Source organism: Theropithecus gelada, chromosome 7b, assembly GCF_003255815.1.
Source record: "Theropithecus gelada isolate Dixy chromosome 7b, Tgel_1.0, whole genome shotgun sequence".
Lineage (NCBI taxonomy): Eukaryota > Metazoa > Chordata > Mammalia > Primates > Cercopithecidae > Theropithecus > Theropithecus gelada.
Window position 1 is genome coordinate 82,568,294 of NC_037675.1, and position 22,058 is coordinate 82,590,351.

The following is a 22,058-nucleotide window of genomic DNA, read 5'->3' on the forward strand; positions in this document are numbered from 1 at the left end:
ATACAATTTAATTTGTTATAATTTATTACCAGCTATATGAAATAGTTGTATTTTATGAAGATAAATATAGCCAGAATATAAAAACCTTACTAAAGTTAAATCAATCTAACTTTATCTTTAAAATCTTACGTTGTACAGCACCTGTCTCTGAAAAAATAGGATATAATTTACCAGTTTTGCACCAACTAAAAATGGAAATAATCAAGTAGATTATCATTGTAAGTATTTTACTAGAAACTTACTTCTTCCACCTGCCCATCTTCAGCTCCATCTTTCTCTTTGTCTTCCTCCTCATCATCATCATAGTCTTCTTCTTCATCTTCATCTTCTTCAGACGATGTATCCCCAGTTCCATCAACTTGTAAGACCAATGGAGCTTGTGTTTGAGCAGGCTGGGCCTGCGGTTGCTGCTGGCCAGTTGCAGTTATCTGTGCTTGGGCTGGTGTAGGTGCTGCCACTGTCGTAGGTATAACTTGAGTCTTATTTCCTGTAAATAAGATTTGCTGAGGCTGGATGATGACTCCTGTCTGTGGTGAAATCCCTCCAGGAAGAGGAGCCAGTACCTAAAGCAAAAGAAAACCACATAACAGTAACTAGTTAAGAGGATCAAGTACGGTACACAGAAATAGGAACAAATGCTGAAGAATCACCAGAATGGCCATATTTCACACACAGTTAAAACTACTAAAGTACAAAAGCAATGTTTAACTAGTGTAGTGACCCACTAAATTTCCACTTTATCAAATTTCTGGAAAATAAGGATTTTCTAAAGATAACTGCTTCATTCACTGAGCACATACTATGTATATGCCAGATACCAGGCCAAGAGTTATACACTGCCTTCACATGAAGAACACTGGACTGAGAATCTGAAAACCTGGGTCTACCTTTTTTTTTTTTTAGATGGAGTCTCGTTCTGTCACCCAAGCTGGACTGCAATGGTGCAATCTCAGCTCACTGCAACCCCTGCCTCCTGGGTTCAAGCGATTCTCCTGTCTCAGCCTCCTGAGTAGCTGGGACTACAGGTACATGCCACCATGCCCAGCTAATTATGTATTTTTAGTAGAGAAGGGGTTTTACCATGTTGGTCAGGCTGGTCTCAAACTCGTGACCTCGTGATCCGCCCGCCTCCCAAAGTACTGGGATTACAGGCATAAGCCACCGTGCCTGGCCAACCTGGGTCTACTTTTGTCTAAAGTCAGACATAAATACAGTAGAAGCAAGTCATTTAACTTCTCTTGGCCTCTGCCATTTCACTGTCAGACTAGGATTAATGGTTCTCAACCCTGGCTGCAAATAAGAACCACCTGGCAGCTTAAAAAGTACTGATACCTTGGTCATACCACTAATATTCTGATTCAGTGTGAGATAAACGCTAATTATTTTTCTAAAAACCACCAGATCAGATTTCTAAAGTTCCTTTCCAGGTTCTGCATCTAAGATTCTAAAGTAAGCCACAGCTTGAAAAAATATACACTAACAAATATTAACTATACATACTATACGTATTACAATAAAAGAGGAGGACTGGATGTTTGATGTTTGTTACTTGCCATTAGGTTCAAGGAATGCAAAAATAAGACACAGAATTTCCTTTAAAACGCTTACACATGGTGTAACAGCACAAAAGACAAAAAAAAAAAAAGGTAAAATAGACAAAGCACTAACAACTCAAACAGAGACAAGACGTAGTACAAATATGACATAGTGTTATGGGAACACAAGAGAGTGTACTAAATTCAACTTGGGGGACAAAGCATGATCAAATATTACTTATATTATTAGTAAATAATATTTGAGTTTCTGTTTGTGCTTAAAAGCAGCGATCCCCAACCCCTGTTAGAAACCGGGCCGCACAGCAGGAGGTGAGTGGTGGATGAGCCAGCATTACCATCTGAACTCTGCCTCCTGTCAGATCAGTGGCAGCATGGGATTCTCATAGGAGCAGGAACCCTACTGTGAAGTGCACATGCAAGGATGGAGGTTGTGCACTCCTTACACCTGATGGTCTGAATTAAAATTTCATCCTGAACCCATCCCCGCTGCCCAGTACGTGGAAAAGCTGCCTTCCGCAAAACCAGTCCCTGGTGTCAAAAAGCTGGGGGACCGCTGCTTTAAGGAGATCAGCCAGGTTTTTCTATTTGTTTAGGGGAAGTGCAGGGAGTTGCCAGACGGCATTCTTAAGAGACGCGTAACATCAAGTGAAACCCAGAAGTGAAAGCAGTACATAATTTTGGAAAGATGTAAATAAACTGGATTAATATTACTGATCTGATCTTGTCTCTATCGTCATACTATTTTACTGACATTTAAAAAAGAGACAGACACATAAACAAATAAAGTACATAAGTTCCTCAAGAAAATAACCATTCCTCTTTCATTTTAGTGCTCACAGCACAAGAATATAACACAAGTAGATCCAAGTGTTTATTCTGATGTAAATGCAGCTAAAGAAAATACCTGGGAGTATGGCAAGAAATAAACCTGGAGACTTCAAAGAAATAAGATCCACAAAAAGATCTTATAAACCATGTTGAGTTGTTTAGGCTTTTCTCAGTAGGCAATGAAAAGTTGTTAAAAGGTTTTAAGATTTTTAGAAAGACAGGCCAGGCGCAGTGGCTCATGCCCATAATCCCAGCACTTTGGGAGGCCAAAGCGGGCAGATCACCTGAAGTCAGGAGTTCAAGGCCAGCCTAGCCAACATGGCGAAAGTCCGTCTCTATTAAAAATACAAAATTTAGCTGGGCGCAGTAGTGCGTGCCTACAATCCCAGCTACTCAGGAGGCTAAGCAGGAGAATCGCTTGAACCCAGGAGGCGGAAGTTGCAGTGAGCTAAGATTGTGCCATTGCACTCCAGCTTACGCGACAGAGCGAGACTCTGTCTCAAAAAAAAAAAAAGATGGCTATAAATCAGCCAGGTTAGGAGGGCATAAGATGAGAGGCAGAGAAACCATTAAGGAGACAATACAGCATTTACTGACAAATTATGGACACTATGAACTAAGGAAATGAAAAGAGAGGCTGAGAAAAAAAAAACAGTGTCAAACATATTAAGGGACTGCAACCATGGCAAAACTGCAGTTAAAGGAAAAAAAAAAGCCGCGTACAGTGGCTCACGCCTGTAATTCCAGCACTTTGGGAGGCCAAGGCGGGTAGATCACAAGGTCAGGAGATCGAGACCATCCTGGCTAACATGGTGAAACCCCGTCTCTACTAAAAATACAAAAAATTAGCCGGGCATGGTGGTGGGCACCTGTAGTCCCAGCTACTCGGGAGGCTGAGGCAGGAGAATGGCATGAACCCAGGAGGCAGATGTTGCAGTGAGCCAAGATTGCGCCACTGTGCTCCAGCCTAGGTGAAAGAGCAAAACTCCATCTCAAAAAAAAAAAAAAAAGAAAAGAAAAACTATTAACAAGAATTGGTAGGGCTTGATACCTTGGATATTAGAGGTAAGGAAAAGGGAGGATTCTACACACCCAGTTCCAGAAAACAGAGTAAGCATCATAAAACTAGAGTCATGTCTGCCTCATTCACTCCTAAATCTCATGACCCTTATAAATAGCCCGAGACTCAGTAACTGCTTATTGAATAAAGGCCGAATGAACAGCTTAGAAGGCTGGAAGGAGAGTGCTGCCACCTTTGAGGGGATGATGAAGGATGGGCACAGACAACAGTAATTTTTTAATACATGTTTAATACATGTTGAATCTAAGTTAAGCTGTATACAGGAGAAATTAGAAACAACTGGGTCTATAGCACTGAAGAAGAGTCTTTTGTGCATATAAGAAGAGGGAAGGTACCCAGGGAATACATACAGAAGAAAACAGAACCCTATACTGATCATAATAGAAGATTATTTTACCTGCTGTATAACAGGAGCTTGTACTCCACCAGGTTGCATCTGTGGTATAACCTGTTGTTGTAGAACCACTGACTGCTGAGGCTGAAAGATATATTGGGCACCATTGGCTGCTCTGACCACCTGAAGAAGCTGGCCTAAAGCAAAAAGCATGCATTCCAAGTTATCATTTTAGCAGTGACCATCTCAAAAGAAATGAATTCATATTTACTTTCATACCACCAAAGGCACAAGAAATTATCAAGAAAACTGACAATTTTATTAAAGACTATCATTCATACACAGTATGCATAATCCTCCCCTTCTCTGACTTCTCGCCATGTTCAAATACATTCCTTAAAATGCTTTATTTTTTATATTTATATCCTCATTCAGCTATTTCCAACAAGGTTTTAACAACAGATTATGAGACTTGACTAAAGCTTACATTATCTTTGCTAACCTTAGGAGTCAAGAAAGAGCAATAAGATCAGACACTTTAGGAGCTGTTCATTTTTAAAGCTTTAAAGGAACAAAAGCTTAATAGCTCATTTAATATCTTGAACCAAACAAAGTACCACAGAACTTTGCTTCAAAATTGGTAAAAGCAATAAAAGTTCGCTAACCAGTTATCGTCATACAATTCACACAGAATCAAATTCCCTCAATATGTCCCTTTAGATGACCCAGAATCTTGAATTGATTAAAAAGCAAATTACATCTTATTATAAACATGTAGCAAGATAAGCCCCTAATTTCACAAATTTACAATAACAAAAATAACATACATACATAGAATAGAAAATAAATAACTACTATATAATCAAGATTACAGGGGACACTTAAAATCCATGTAAATAAATTTTTCAAGTACTAATATGCCAAAACACAAGAGCTAGACATTGGTCTTTTGTCAATGAAGAGATACTATGTATAATAATAGCATACAATAAATTTGCTCTTAATATGCTCTAGGAATTACTTTCATATCACAAGTTCAAATAAGTTTAATACTCACTTGGCATGGTAAATGTGTTTAATAAAAAACTAAGTAAGCATTTTTATATAATCATACTTCAATAAGAGGGTTATCATGCACAGATCAAAGGTTCAAGTACAATTTGCATCTTCTTTACTGTATCCTCAACAACGATTACAGTTGTATGTGTTACAGCCCTCAAATAAAGTTATTTTAATAACCTAAACCAAATGGTAAAAGAAATATTAGTATTTTCCGTCTTTCAAAGAAGACAAAACCTAAGGGCTAGATAGTACAATTTTCTGAATTACATTTTAAAATGGTTCCATCATTCCTAATTACCTGAATTTGTTAATATCTGCTGAACAGGAGTCACACCTGCAGGGAGTGCTAAGGTAGCAGCCGTAGCAGCAGCACTCTGAAAAAAACAAAGAAAAAATATCAAAACCACATACATATATAATACTATCTGTTTATCTCTAGCATATTTTAATAGTATATGAAACTTTTTGTTTAGAATATATCAAAATTTTAAGAATCTAGTAAGGCTAAATCCCATTTTATAAAATGGTACAAGAAAGATCAACCTAGCCTAAACAACCTACTAAATTATTTTAAGTCGTTAAATACAACAATATCATTGGGTTTTTTCCCCTAGAGAAGGTGTTCTAAGTAAATCTCACAGGTACTGTAGCTCTTTTTTTCCTTCTCGTCCCATCAATCTTCTTTAAGGTACCAAGCCTTCCTATACTTGATCTAACCTATACACTTTTAGACAATACCCACATTGACAATGCTGTACAACATATGAAATAGCTATTTCATTACTGCTTCCTTTCCCACTGTTTCCTTATCCCCATTTCCTTGAGGTAGAAGTATAACTGTCTACTTGTTAGAATTCTTAACTTTTAAAATTTCTACTAAATCAACAGAGATCTATAAAGAACACTATATCAGAAGACTTCACTGGGAGTATAGCTGACAATTCTTCTAAGATGTCATATTAGCAAAGAAAAAAAGGGACATATTGGCATTATATTCTAGGTGAAACATGTATTAAGAACAGATTAATACAAAAATTCTGTAATTCTTAAGAAAAGCCACACCAGGCACAGTGGCTCACACCTGTAATCCCAGGACTTTAGGATGCCCAGGCAGGCAGATCGCTTGAGCTCAGGAGTTTGAGACTAGCTGGGGCAATATGGTGAAACCCCATCTCTACAAAAAATACAAAAATTAACTGAGCGTGGTGGTGCACACCTGTAGTCCCAGCTACTTGGGAGGCTAAGGTGGGAGGATGGCTTGAACCTGGAAAGTGAGGTTGCAGTAAGCTGAGATTGCGCCATTGCACTCCAGCCTGGGTGACAGTCGCAAACTTTAATTTCAACATTTTGAAATGAAGTTAGTATGTGACACTTAAGTTATAAAGATATACATGGGATTATATTATGAATTTCTTAAAATCCAGGACAAATTCTTGACTTCCTGGAGAATTCTGGAGAGTTTTCTCCTCCTGTCCTCCCACAAAGAATTATGCCATTCTCTCGTTTTCTATTCTGTACTTTAAGTATTTTCCTGTATCCCACTAGAGCTACACATTTTGGTAGTTTTTTCCCTCTCTTTTCAATCTTCTTTGGGTACCAACCATTCATATATTCAATCTAACCTATACATTTTTAGAACTACCCATATCTAGAAAAGCTTAAAAAAATAACTGCTTTGGAAATGCTAGTGTCAGAGAAGTCAACAAACTTGGAAAATTATTAAACCAAGTTAATAATTCAACTATTGTCTAGTCTGGGCTCTATCTAGGTATATAGCTTTCCAAGAAAATAAACTTGTTGCCACTTGACAAACCTAAGTAATTTCTACAACTTGGGCCTGAAATGCCCACTATGTCTCCAGAATTTAACGATAGCCCACCAGGTTGATCCGTGTTTAAGTTGAACACTCAATTATCCAATTTAAGATAAATCTTGTCTATATAAGCAAATTAAAGGTTATCTAAGTTTAAGGGAAATATTAACCACCACATACTACTAAGAAATATTTAAAAACAAAAAAACAACAAAAATATTATTTAGAAACATCAAGGGCCTATAATTCGTATTTTGAAAGATAACAATTCTTCCTCTACCAGCAAACCGACATAATAGTTTCTATACAGAATACATGACCCAGTAACTACCTGCACACCCCCCCACAAATTCAAGCTGCATAACAGGTATTTGCTGAGTCACGTACCATACACAAACCACCTTGTACTTAGTAACTATTAAAATTTCTTCTTGTATTCCACAAAACAGCCCAAGCACAAATAATGCATTAGACCAATCATTTCATAAAAATGAACTGAAAACAATGGTTTAATAGAAGTTCCCTGAAATAGCCTTCCACTATTATTATCTCACATTTTTATGATTAGTTCATTTCTAAAGCAAACAGAGCCATTAGAAAGAACAAATGTATTTCTGCTGAATATTTCTGAATCAGAAGTAATAATGCAAACCCACAAAAACCTAAAACACTTTCATTGGTACAAAGCTTATACTGATTACGTTCAGAAATACATGAAGGAAACACTGACTAAAAACAATAGAGTAAAATGTAAAATATACAGAAATGTTAAATCAATTTTTCCTGAATAACTGACCTATAATTTGTTTAAATACATCTGCTCTTTAGAAAAAAGGAGATTTAACCAGTAGTAGAGATGGACCACTAATTTTTATCCCAGAAATAATTTATTAATTCAAAATTATCTTCCACAACATTTAAAAATCTTTTAAATGTTAAAGGAGATTCTGCCAAAATTTGTTTTAAAATAATGCGAGTTATTCCCTAGGATATAGTCTTAATAACATCAACTGCAATATGCAACATATAGTGAGACTTTTTTTTTTTAAGGGTGGAGGTGAAAAAAAATTGGGGCCTGAGACTTAAAATGGAGTTTTTTCCAATAAAAAATCTTGTGAGAAATAACGGGCATGAAATTTATTCTCATGTAAACGAAATGATTCTAGTAACTATAACTACACGTACAAACAGAGATCCTTGATATTTGTGAATTTAAAAACTGCAATTTCTACTATCATGTAGAAACTTTCAATTCTGCCACAGTATGAATTTGTGAGGCTGGTAATGTGTAGGAGGAAGTCATTTGCCTAGTGGTAAGCCCTTCTCATCTGGCTTTTACCACAAATGAGCTTTGTGATTCACTATCACTCGCAAAGTAGGACTGATCTTTTCATATACTGCTTTTTTAAAAAAAACTTGAGGCTGGGTGTGATGGCTCACACCTGTAATCCTAACACTTTGGGAGGCTGAGGTGGGCGGATCACTTGAGGTCAGGAGTTGGAGACCAGCCTGGCCAAAATGGTGAAACCCTGTCTCTACTGAAAGTACAAAAAAATTAGCCAGGTTGGTGGCATACACCTGTACTCTCAGCTACTCAGGAGGCTGAGGTAGGAGGATCACTTGAACCTAGGAGGCGGAGGTTGCAGTTAGCCAAGATCGCGCCACTGCACTCCAGCCTGGGTGACAGAGCGAGACTCCATCTCAAAAAAAAAACTTGAACAGAAAAAAAAAAAAAACTCATTCCTAGTACTAACTACTTACATAGGCTAAAAGATCTTTTTACAAATATTGATTCTTTCTCCTTTAAATAAAATTTTGGCTGAAGAATGAAATGTAAGAACTGAGTCAACCCTCAATGAAATTAACGGTCTGTATATTTTAAACAGAATAAAGAAAAACCATTTATAAGGAAGTATTGAACTACTCTGACTGTATTTTAATGTTTTATCCAAAAAAAAAAAAAAAAAAAAGAAAACAACTTCAAGCATATAGGTAAAGATTTTCTAAGGATCTGAAGAGGTTCTTTCAAGTTCACAGTTAAACTATACTACATTTGTTGAGAAATATTATATGTCTGAAATGTAATTTGAAAATGAGTAAGGACTTGTAAAGTTTAGTGGATAGTCCTCAGAAATATAAAACTTCTAATGTAACTCAACTGGTTAAAATGTATTCTATGGTAATTTACACACTATAATGACTTATTAGACTATACTATGGTTAAGTCAAAGCAGTATTTTTAAATGCTTGATTTTAAAAATAGTTATACTGAACTATCCAAACAGTTCATCTTCATTTTTTAAAAGTTAACAATTCTTAGCCTTCCCAACTTCTTGCAATTACCAGGTCTCCTGAAACAGAACCATACTTGGCATTATAAGTTTGGTAGGTACCCTAAAACTTTTTCGGACATAGTAGGGAATGGAGTAACTCTCACAAAGCACCATTCTTTTAGTATTCTTAAACAATTCCATAATTTTATGAACCTTAATGTCTAGGTACCAAGCTAAACTTCAGATCCAATATTCAGGAAACTAAAATAGCTGTTCTGCCTGAGTCTTCAATAAACTTCAAGTTGTTAATATATGACATATATAGGCATAATCACAATTTGAGTTAGAATTAAGTACAGCCAATCAAACTGCTACATTCTGAGTCTTACCATGTTTGATGCATTCATATGCTGTATCAACTTAGAATCTGGAACAATAACTTGTGGTGCTGTGGCTACAAAAAAACAAGTACACATGTAAACAAGGAACCATGAGGCTATTTTCTGATCACAAGAACACTTTACATACAATGATGAAAACTTTTTTCATGTTTTCCATGTTTTCTGCACTCAAATGCTTTCAATCATTTGCTCTCAGGACAGTATAAATTTATACGGCAAATAACAGCTGTGATATACCCACCCTATACTAGAAAACACAAATATTTAAGCTTTGGGAGGCCAAAGCGGGCGGATCACTTGAGGTCAGGAGTTCGAGACCAGACTGACCAATATCATGGTGAAACCCCGTCTCTACTAAAAATACAAAAAAATTAGCTGGGTGTCAGGCTGAGGCATGAGAATCACTTGAACTCGGGAACTGGAGGTTGCAGTGAGCCGAGATCATGCCACTGCACTCCAGCATGGGTGACAAGCTCCATCTCAAAAAAAAAAAAAAAATTTTAAGTGACAATTCCTAAGGATGCAAGGGAATTTAGGAACATGAAGTAGTGAGTTACTTAACATCTAAACATACACACATACACAGTTCTATGCATTCCTAAGTAAACTGGATATTTTCAAACATAATTTTGTCTTAACTCAAGGTTAACTGTTTTACTGATACAATGATACCACTGTTGCAATGAGTTACTAATCCAATAAAAGTAAGCTCAAAAAATTGTGACTAGTTTTTGAAACCTACATAGTCCTTTTCTTCCAATATGACAAGTTGACAGACTCATGCTACTTTCATCGGCTGTTTAAAAAATACAAATCAGCCGGATGCAGGGATGCATGCCTGTAGTCCCAGCAACTCAGAAGGCTGAGGTGGGAGGATCGCTTGAGCCCAGGAGTTTTGGGCTATAGTGCGCTATGCTGATTGGGTGTCCAACTAAGTTCGGCATCAATATGGTGGCCTCCTGAAAGCAGAGGACCACCAGGTTGCCTGAAGAGTGGTGAATGGGCCCAAGTTGGAAAAAATACAAATCAGAAATAATGGCAATGTTACTTAAGCATAAAAGGAATTAAATGTTTGATTCCGCAAATTTCAGAGAACAGACGGATAACTCCATTATCCTAATATTCTCTGAGTGAAGAAAATCAAATTTTAATTTATGATGACCTAAAATCCTAATGCCAGGTCTGAAGGCAACAGGAAGAACAGTCATCAAAAAATAATAAAGGGATAAAATTATTTGATACAAAGTATACACTAAAATTAGGTATGAAAACTACCACTAGACGTCAACAGTAAAATAACCCAAATAGACTCTTCTACTGTGTATCATTACCAATTTTAAGACACATATATATACTGTCAAATGAGGCAAATAAGTAACTAAATGATTACATTAAAATGAACTTTTCATCTACTTCTAGTGTCCTCTCCCATAAAAGCAGATGCACTGAATTAGAACGCTCAGAAAGTTTTATAACTGAATAGACGTGCGTCATGAGAGAAAATACAGATCAAGTTTCTTAGCATTTTCTGGGCTCAGATTTTCCTCAGCTGTGAAACTGAGCCAAGGGCTATTTTACAAAGCCCTTATAAGGTGCCAATGAAACAGTATCTATAAAATGACTTGCAGAGTACAAAGCACTATGGACACAGTCTACGAATATTTGCTTTTTCTTAGCTTTAATCCAAGAAATATAAATTAAGATATGTTATATATCCACGCTTAACTTATAATAAATCTAATTCAGTCCGTTTAGGCTTACATAAATTACTATGGAACTGAATTTTCAGATTGCCAAAGTATACAAAAAACTCTAGAATTTAAGATATATTTTAAAAACTAATCTGAAACATGTCTCTGAAAGAACATGTTTCATAGAGAAAGCAAATAACTATTTTACCATATAAAATAATAAAGTCCTTAGTAAATAAACCTTTTAGGTTTAACTTATTTTAGGAAATCCATCACTACATAGCCTTTTCAAAACTAAATAGTAATACAACTTAGGCTTTCAATTAGTAAATTACTTGTCTACCATTACTCTACAGATACAACCTACGTTTTATACAAATTTATATACATTTACATACACCCACACCCCTCAGCCAAGAGAAAGGGGAAAAAAAGCCCAAAATCAACATAGGGGTTTTTGTTTGTTTATTTTTAGGTTCTCCATGCGCCCCTTAAAAGACAAGATCCAAGAAATGTAGAATATTTCTCTTCTTTCATGATGACAAACTTAATTCCAAGTCATAAGTAGGAAAACAAATCCAGTCTCACCTTGCTGTGATGCAGGAATAAGGACCTGCTGGGTCTGCGCTTGCTGAGGTACTGTCTGCTGAGGCTGAGCTTGCTGATGGTGGTGATGGTGGTGATGCTGCTGCTGCTGGGGTTGATGCTGCTGTTGAACTTGCAGTAGAAGCTGCTGCTCTTCTGAATGAAATCCATCTACTGCCCTGGACTGCATTAGTTTGTTTTCCCATAACTAAGGCAAAGAACATTAAAGATTTCTAAGTGAAAAATAACTCTGGACAGACGAACACAACAGTCTTATTAATCTCTTTATAAAGTTATTCCATTTTAAAAACTGATACAGACACAGAAATACAACAAATCTATAATTCTAACCCAAGTGTAAACAATAACAAAAACAAAATTTTAAAGTATCAAACCTCATTTTTGCCACATCAGAGTACTGGAGATTTTGTTTCTTTTTCTATCTTCAATAAACTTTCTATAGTAATTCCTTAATCAGCAACTATTATTTAGCAATGAGTTTCATATAAGCTACTTCTTTAGTAATCAAAGATTATCCTTTATAATATCAAAATCATTACTAAATTATTTTTATATGGAACTTTTTCCTCATAAAAATACAAAATATAAAATTTTCTGCTTCAACATGAAAAACATAAATTCTCAAATAACATACACAATATAAATTCATTTAGCACAGTGAGAAACAGAGATAATCCCCCGAAGAAGAAAAGCCTAACTTTCCATCTGTCCAATCCTACAGAAAGAAAAAGAACCGGCGATGCCTGAAGATCTTAGTAGTTATCGCAACACTTCTTGAAATGTCCTTCCTTCTTCCATTATGCCAATTGGCAATCCTTTTCTGCTCAGCCATTTCTATTTTCTCATTTCACCTTAGGTTCTATGATGGGAAAAATCAGAATGGACAAAAAGAAAGAAAAGAAAACATGTGCAACGATTTCATTCTTCTACCTAACACATTTCCTCTCTACCAGGTTTAGTGTTCATTCTGGAGCCTTAACCTTACAAGAAACTGGCCAAAAAGTCACAAACTATTCCCTGAAAATGCAGATAAAACTTCATTCAGTCATTCTGCACACAAGGCTCTATACATACTTTGTCTTCTCTTCTAGGATTTGCTCTTGGGATATTGCCTAATTGACCTTAAGCTTCTATCATATCCTTCAAGAACGTCCCTTTGCCATACTCACAGAGAGTTTTTTATTTTATTATTATTATTGTTTTTTAATTTAAGAATTAGAGACAAGAGCTCACTATGCTGCCCGAGCTGGTCTCGAACTCCTGGGCTCAAGCAATCTGCCCGGCTTGGCCTCCCAAAGAGCTGAGATTACAGGCATGAGCCAACATGCCTGGTCATACTCCGTAGAGATTTTTTATAATCTCCTGACCCTTCCAATCATTCCAGACATTCTAGATTTGTTGTCTTGATGCTAGTAACAATTCCACTAAATCTCTAATGGCTTACTGAAAAAGCAAATATTAAGCTAGGGAATCCTACTGGCAGGCACAGTATTTAGATTTACCTGAAGTCTATTCTTAGAGAGATGGTAACAAGATCTATCTCACTGGTTGTTGAGAGGATTAAATGGCATATCTATGTAAAACAATTATCAGTGTTACATAAAATTGGTGATCAAAATATATTATTATTGGTGGCAATGGTGGTGGCATTAACTGTTTAATAAATCCTTATACCAGAAGTCAGGAACCCAGTTAGTCCTGGTTTGGCCACTTATGTAACCTAATCATTTATCTTTCTTAGGCTTTTTTTTTTTTCTCTTTTTGAGACAGAGTCTCGCTCTATCGCCTGGGCTGGAGTGCAGTGGCCAGATCTCAGCTCACTGCAAGCTCCGCCTCCCAGGTTTACACCATTCTCCTGCCTCAGCCTCCCGAGTAGCTGGGACTACAGGCGCCCGCCACCTCGCCCGGCTGGTTTTTTGTATTTTTTTAGTAGAGACGGGGTTTCACCGTGTTAGCCAGGATGGTCTCGATCTCCTGACCTCGTGATCCGCCCGACTCGGCCTCCCAAAGTGCTGGGATTACAGGCTTGTCTTAGGCATCATCTTTACCCAAAAGGGGAACCAATCGGATTAGATTACTTCTAAACTCACTTCCAGTGAATAAATTTAAGTCTCTGCTAATCCCAGGCGAAAGACAGCTAGCTTCTTCCTGTAGTAACAAGCACTACTTTTTGAGAGCCCATGTTGTGTCTGATTCATCTCTGTAAAGTGGGCATCTAGCATAGCGCACCATCAAAATAGATACTCATATGCTAAATAAAACACATCATGACTAATGTATTATATATAGTAAGGCTTCCAAACAGTCTGTTATCACCCAAACCTTCTACATCTTCTCCTCTCTTCCAAAACAAAACAAAGCCTGTTTCTTGTGAGCCAAAAATCAAGGTGAAAAAAAGTCTTATTAATGTTTTGTTTAAAAAGTGTTTTAAATTGTAATTTTCTAAATTTTATGCTTCACTTTTATCACCTACAATTGGTTTACCCACAGCAATCTGGACCCATCACTTCAACGAAGCTCCTATGATAATGGCAAATATTAATGAATATACATTATGTGTGGCTAAGTACTGGGCACCATGACTCACCTAGACTCCCGTGTAAATGACCTAGGAGTCACAATCCACCCCAACAGTCCACCATTACCATCTATTCTGATTCACTGTTCCAATGTATCTCTATGACGCGGCCCTGGTCCTTTCTGCCCAGCAGTACTGCAAACAGTAGTAATGTAGTGACTGAGCGCTTGAGTTTCCTGCATCAAGTCATACAGTCCACAAATAATTATGTCCTATATGCCGAACACTGTTACAGGCATTGAGAAGGTACTGTGAACAAACCTGAGAAAAATGCTTGACCTTACAGAGCAGACATTCCAGTGTACGCTTGCCCTTCCAATCTATCCTCTATAAATCAGTGATCCTCAAAATGCGGTTCTAGACCCAACATCAGCATCACCTGGATACTTGTTAAAAATACTGAATCAGCAGCTCTGGGGGTAAACCAGAAATCTAATTTAACAAACTGTTCATTCAGGTTATTCTGATGGATGCTAAAGTGAGAACTGTTTTAAAATCTAAACTGATATTTTTCAAACTGAGGACTGCAACCCACTAGTGATTCAAAGTCAATTTAGAATTTTCTTTGTAGCCCTCTCTCCTTCTCTCCCTTTCCTCTTTCTCTCCCCTTCCCTCCCCTTCTCCGTCCCTCTCTCCCTTTCCTTTCTCCTTCTCCCTCCCTCTCTCCCCTAAGGATGTTTTTTGTAAACAAAATAGAATTGAAAGGAAAAATCAGACTGTACTGCACTGAGAAAAAACTTTTGCAGATTTATCACTCATATACTTGTGCATATATTTATTCAAAATGTTAAATACTATTAATTCTTAAGGAGAGTCCTAGTCAAGAAGTTCGAGAAACACTGTTCTACACTGTTATCAAGGTGAATTTTTTTTAATTTATAAATATATCCTCTGTTTAAAAACTGGAACCACAGAGCAAAGTAATTTATTTACTACCTACCTACCTACCTACCTGATATCGTTTGCCTGTGTTCCCACCAAAATATCAACTTGAATTGTATCTCCCAGAATTCCCATGTGATTTGGGAGGGACGGGTAACTGAACCATGGGGGCTGGTCTTTCCCATGCTATTCTCAGGAGACCTGATGGGTTTATCAGGTGCTTTTGCTCTTCCTTGTTCCTCATTTTCTTTTGCTGCCAACATATAAGAAAAGCCTTTTACCTACTGCCATGATTCTGAGGCCTCCCCAGCCATGTGGAACTGTAAGTCCAATTAAACCTTTCTCTGTTCCCAGTTTTGGGTATGTCTTTATTAGCAGCATGAAAACAAACTAATATAGTAAACTGGTACTAGTAGAGTGGGACATTGCTGAAAAGATACCTGAAAATATGGAAGCGACTTTAGAACTGTGTAACAGGCAGAGGTTGGAATAGTTTGGGCAGCTCAGAAGACAGGAAAATGTGGGGAAGTCTGGAACTTCCTAGAGACTTGCTGAATGGCTTTGATGGAAATGCTGATAGTGATATGAACACGGTCCAGGCTGAGGTGATCTCAGATGGAGATGAGGAATTTGTTAGCAACTGGAGCAAAGGTGACCCTTGTTCTGTTTTAGCAAAGAGAGTGGCAGCATTTTGCCCCTGCCCTAGAGATTTGCGGAACTTTGAACTTGAGAGATGATTTAGGTTATGTGACAGAAGAAATTTCCAAGCAGAAAAGCATTCAAAAGGTGACTTCGGTGCTGTTAAAAGCATTCCGTTTTAAAACGGAAACACAGCATAGAAGTTCAGAAAATTTGCAGCCTGACAATGCAGTGGAAAAGAAAAAGCCACTTTTTGAGGAGAAATTCAAGCTGGCTGGAGAAATTTGCATAAGTAGCAAGGAGCCTAATGTTAATCTCCAAGACCATGGGGAAAATGTCTCTAGGCCACATCAGAGACCTTCACTGCAGCCCCTCCCATGATGAGCCCAGAGACCCAGAAGGAAAAAGTGGTTTCGCTGGCCAGGCCCAGGGTCCCCATGCTGTGTGCAGCCTAGGGACTTGGTGCCCTGTATCCCAGCCACTCCAGCTGAAAGGGGCCAACATAAAGCTCAGGCTGTGGCTTCAGAGCGTGGAAGCCCCAAACCTTGGCAGCATCCATGTGGTGTTGAGCCTGCGGGTGCACAGAAGTCAAGAATTGAGGTTTGGGAACTTCCACCTAGATTTCAGAAGATGTATGGAAATGCCTGGATGGCCAAGCAAAAGTCTGCTGCTGCAGAGGCAGAGCCCTCACGGAGAACCTCTGCTAGGGCAGTGCAGAAGAGAAATGCGGGGTCGGAGGCCCTACACAGAGTCCCTACTAGGGCACTGCTTAGTGGAGCTGTGAGAAGAGGGCCACAGTCCTCTAGATCCCAGAATGGCAGACCCACCAACAGCTTGCACCGTGCTCCTGGAAAAGTCGCACTCAATGTCAGCCCGTGAAAGCAACTGGAAGCAAGACCACCCTGCAAAGCCACAAGGGTGGAGCTGCCCAAGACCATGGGAACCCACCTCTTGCATCAGCATGACCTGGATGTGAGACCTGGAGTCAAGGAAGATCATTTTGCAGTTTTAACGTAAGACTGCCCCGCTGGATTTCCGGACTTGCATGGGCCCTGTAACCCCTTTGTTTTGGCCAATTTCTTTCTCCCGTTTGGAACAGCTTTATTTACCCAATAACTGTACCCCCATTGTATCTAGGAAGTAACTAGCTTGCTTTTGATTTTACAGGCTCATAGGCAGAAGGGACTTGTCTTGTCTCAGATGAGACTCCAAACTGTGGACATTTGTGTTAATGCTGAAATGAGTTAAGACTTTGAGGGACTGCTGGGAAGGTATGATTGGTTCTGAAATATGAGGACATTAGATTTGGAGGGCCAGGGACAGAATATGGTTTGGCTATGTCCCCACCAAAATCTCAACTTGAATTTTATCTCCCAGAATTCCCACATAATGTGGGAGGGATCCAGCGGGGAGGTAACTGAATCAAAGGGCCCGGTCTTTCCCATACTATTCTTGTGATAGTGAGTAAGTCTCACGAGATCTGATGGGTTTATCAGGGGTTTCCGCTTTTGCTTCTTCCTCATTTTCTCTTGTCGCTGCCAAGTAAAAAGAGCCTTTCACTTCCCATTATGATTCTGAGGCCTCCCCAGCCATGTGGAACTGTGAGTTCAATTAAACCTTTTTTTGTTCCCAGTTTCTGGTATGTCTTTATCAGCAGTGTGTATATGTCCTTATTAGCAGTGTGAAAACTAACTAATACACCATCTAACAACCTGGAATACTTATTTGCAAAAGATTCCTAGGTCTCATCTTACTACCCCTATCAAGCCAGACTCTCTGGAAAATCCAAAAATCTGCATTTTAACTAGTACCCCAGATAATCCTCACTCTAAAGACCAAGCTCCTTAGTATAGCATGTTACCATATACCAATTGCTACTACAACTTGAACTCTATTTTCTCACAGTACCAAATTACTTGGAGGTCTCTGAATATATTATATGTAACCTTAATGAACTATTCCTTATGATCAGCAGTTTTCTCCCACAATTCCCTATACAAGACAAATGCCAAAGTCTCAACAGCCTCAAAGAAAAGCCATCACTCACTGCCTCCACGCATAAGAGGTATTTCTATTTTGTACTTACCACACAAAGTCTACGACTTCTATCAAAGTATGAATATCTTCTAGGCAGCAACTGTCTTATTCAGGATCTAACTTCAAAGAGGGAAAACAAAACTATTTGTCTTCTAGAATACTGTTCCTATATAAGGATGCTACTGACATTTTGGGCAGGACAATTCTTTATCATACAGAATGGTCCCACAAGAAATATGCAGGAATTGCAACATTCCTGGCTGCTGTCTAGTAAATGCCAAAAATCCTCATGAAATGTTGAACATGGCCCCACATATTTCCAACAGCTTTGGGAGAGGCGGGTAATCTACTGAAAATCATTATGTACCAAGTACTATAATACTGGTTCTAGGTAATGTAAGACATGCAAAAAGAGGATCATACAAGTACTTTGTATTAAGCTTATAATGCCAATTACCATAAAGTTCAAATTAATTTAATGTCTATAGTTTCTCTACAATTCCATTTTCACACAATCTTTATCAAAATATTAGATATCAACTATTTAAAATGAACAATGAGGCTGGGCGTGGAGGCTCATGCCTGTAAACCCAGCACTTTGGGAGGCTGAGGTGAAAGATCACGAGGCCAGGAGTTGAAGACCAGCCCAACCAACATAATGAAAATAAAATAAATAAACAATGAAACACTATTTTGGCAATAGTAATCATACTAACATATTTCTTTCTTTTTTTTTTTTTTCTGATGTGGAGTGTCACTTTGTTGTCCAGGCTAGAGTGTAATGGCGCGATCTCGGCTCACTACAACCTCTGCCTCCTGGGTTCAAGCAATTCTCCGGCCTCAGCCTCCCCAGTGGCTGGGATTACAAGCACGTGCCACCACGCCCGGCTAATTTTTGTATTTTTAGTAGAGACGGGGTTTCACCATGTTGGCCAGGCTAGTCTCAAACTCCTGACCCCAAGTGATTCGCCCACCTCGGCCTCCCAAAGTGCTGGAATTACAGGCATGAGCCACCGCACGCAGCCTCTAATACAGTATTGAACACAATCAGGAATACTAATCTTTGCAAGGTATCTGAAATTAGATGGAGAAAATTCATCTTCTGTACCCAAAATGATTCACGTGTACATTTGTATATCGTGTTAACCAGACTGGTAACTAAAACTTACTAAATTCTGTGTACTTTATAAACACATGTACAGACTAGTTTTTTCACAAAAATTCTGTAAGATAGATATCATTATGACTTTTTACAGAAAAAGAATCTGATGAGAAAGAAGTTAGGTAGCTTATCCAAGATCGCTCTAACTAATGGCAGACAGAATAGGGATATAAACCAGGTGGTCTGACTCCAATGTCCCAGTCAGGGCTAGAGAGTGAATGTCTCTTTGTATTCTGCACCCCAGGACCCTCACTTGCCTCCCTTTAATCCCAGTACTAGTTCAAACTCCTAGTCTCTAAACTGGACTGCTGCTATCAGAGCAGGTCGCCAACCCTCAAAACCATCTCAGGTGCCACCCACCAACAACCCAAGATCTAGTCAAAACTCTCTTACCTTCCTTCCTACTGCTAAGTACTGTATATGTCACATGGATGCAAAAGGGCTAGGTTCGTGGCTCTATCATTTATTAGCTAAATGACTTTGTCAAAGCACATTCCAAGTCTACTTGGAATATAAAATCATGAGATTTTATAGATAAGTGGACTTACCGCTCCCCAAGTTAATCCCCTTACTGCTTCCCTACTGTTAATCCCCAAGACCATGGAGAAAATGTCTCCAGGCCATATCAGAGACCTGCATTGCAGCCCCTCACATCACAAGCCCAGAGGTTAGGTGGCTAAACCTGGCAACATGGTGGGCTAGAAATTCTGAAGGATTCTCCTACTTTCACAAAACATCTAGCTCCTGGATAAAATATATTACACTTCTAGGTTCCCAAGAAACAGTGCTGGAGAAACAGAGCTTTCCCTAAGAGTAAATGAAATGAAATAGTAGATTATCATTCAACTTATGGTCCAAATATTTATATATAATTAGAGTATATCAAGTACTTTTTACGTATACAGCTAGAGTATATTTAGAATAGTGGTTCTCAGCCGGAGGTGATTTTGCCCCCCAGCGACATCTGGCAATGTCTAGAGACATTTCTGGATACAACTGAAGGGTGCTACTGGCATCTAGTGGGCAGAGGCCAGTTGTGCTGCTAACATCCTACAATTAATAGGACAGCCCCTGCAACGAAGAATTAACTGGTGCAAAATGTCAATAATGCCAATGTTGAGAAATCTGAACCAGAGGCAGATAAACTGAATTTCAGATATACTTCCAATTGAGGCAACTCTTCTCATTTTATTTGTTTTATTAAAAAGAGAAAAAATGTTTTATATCTCCCACAGAACTTGATGTCTGGACATAGGCAGGTCGGAAAATCTAGAAATCCGGCTGATTTTATCATTCACTTTGAAGAGAATTTCTACAGTGTCATTCCCACCCATAGACACTCATCAATCCAAAACACATTTATATTCAAATATAGATTTACTGAAAACCAGGGCTGTATTTTATTGTTTTTTCTACCTCTCATAGTTTACACATTAATGTAGGCCCGCAGTGGTTCAAGAGATAACCTCGACGACTGGGTTGAAATATTCTTATCATCTCCCTTTCTGCATTACCTCATTAACCCTCAAATTACATGCATTCTCATCATTCATCTTTGTCCTCAATCTAATTCACCACTGCCTCCTTTACAGCCTTATACAAGCTTTTGATAAGTTTGTAAAATGGCCCCAAAAAGTGGGGAGAGGGGCTAGAGCTAATAATGCCAGTGTTTCTAAACCATAAAATACAAAATTAAAGTTCGTTTTATTAAGCAAGAATGTCTAAACCTGAGCAGTCCAATATGGCAGCAATCAGCCATATGTAGTGATTTAGGTTTAGATTAATAAAAATTCAGTTGCTCAGTTCCACCAACCACATTTTGAGCGCTTAATAAGCACATGTGGATAGTGGCTACCCTACTGAAGAGCACAGATATAGAACACTTTCCTCACTGCAGAAAGTTCTATTGGACAATGCTGGCTGTCCAGCTGTTAAATCTAGGGCATATTCTAGAAATTCTAATGAGATCCTGAAGAAATTCAGTGCAGAGAATTAAAATAAACTCATTTTAGTCTAACAGTTTTATTTTTAACTTCAATACAACCCAGATAGAAGAGTATGGCCCATTTAAAAACAACAAGAATATTACACTATTTTGTTCAGTTAGATTCAGGTGCCATATCTGTTATCAAACAGTTCAATCAAATACTTACTGAATGCCAACCACATATGCCCAGACATTGCGGTAGAAGCTGGGGATTCAAAGTTGAGTAGGTCACATTTTTTGCCATTAAAACCTAAGTATTAAACTAAAAATCAGTGTGTTACCTATAAAATATGTACCAAAAAAGTCATACATAATAAAAATGGAGGTGGAAACATTTGGTCTCAAAGACAGCGCATTCTCTTCAAGAGAACGTCTCGATTCTACTGTTAAAGATAGGAAAAATAAATTCTCCAGATTTTCATTATGAAAAGCAAGAGTAGATAACAACCCAGACTGACCACTAGAATTTGACCTAGAGAAAATTACCTAACATCTTTAGAACTGATTTTCTACACCTAAAAATGCTGCATTTTCTATACAAGGTCACGAAACCACAAGGACAACCATTATAAAAGTATAACATAAATTGCAAAAATCTCATTCCACGTTACACTAAGGAATCAAAATAAGCTTGTTTTCTAATTATTCACATCCCTCAGTTACTTCATGCTACTTGAACAATTTATATTGTTCTTCTTCCAACTCATGTCTCAGAATTAGCACTCTTACACTTGTATTTTTAGATACCTACTCTTCACTATTAGTAACCCTTACATTTTTCTCAAGGTAAATACATATTTGCTCATCTGTTTCACACCTATATATTTTTCTTACCTCACACAGGTATACTCTTGTTTTTGTTTTTTTCCCAAGACAGAGTCTTGCTCTGTCACCCAGGCTGGAGTGTAGTGGCACGATCTCGGCTCACTGCAACCTCCGCCTCCTGGGTTCAAGCCATACTCCTGCCTCAGCCTCCCCAGTAGCTAGGATTACAGGCACGTACCACCATGCCCAGCTAATTTTTGTATTTTTAGTAGAGATAGGGTTTCACCATGTTGGCCAGGCTGGTCTGAAACTCCTCACACAAGAATATTCTTATTGAAAATTCTAGAGAAGTTTCCTGCAGAT

The 22,058-nt window shown here is 38.2% G+C and overlaps 1 protein-coding gene and 1 non-coding gene across 4 annotated transcripts in view; both read right to left on the reverse strand.

Moving 5' to 3' along the window:
* Positions 1 to 22,058, reverse strand: part of GTF2A1 (general transcription factor IIA subunit 1) — a 46,045-nt gene that overhangs the window by 16,287 nt on the left and 7,700 nt on the right. For 2 of the 3 annotated variants that reach the window (XM_025392690.1, XM_025392689.1), the window contains exons 3-7: positions 11,628 to 11,832; positions 9,337 to 9,401; positions 5,160 to 5,235; positions 3,863 to 3,996; positions 243 to 563 (exon numbers count right to left, since the gene is read on the reverse strand). In XM_025392690.1, coding sequence (XP_025248475.1) covers positions 243 to 563; positions 3,863 to 3,996; positions 5,160 to 5,235; positions 9,337 to 9,401; positions 11,628 to 11,832 — 801 coding nt within the window. Of the gene's footprint in view, positions 1 to 242; positions 564 to 3,862; positions 3,997 to 5,159; positions 5,236 to 9,336; positions 9,402 to 11,627; positions 11,833 to 17,830; positions 17,898 to 22,058 lie in introns of all 3 variants that reach the window. The other variant, XM_025392691.1, reaches the window with a different exon arrangement.
* Positions 10,415 to 10,558, reverse strand: LOC112629602. The gene has a single exon (XR_003120692.1). It is a non-coding gene; the product is annotated as a small nucleolar RNA SNORA79 (small nucleolar RNA).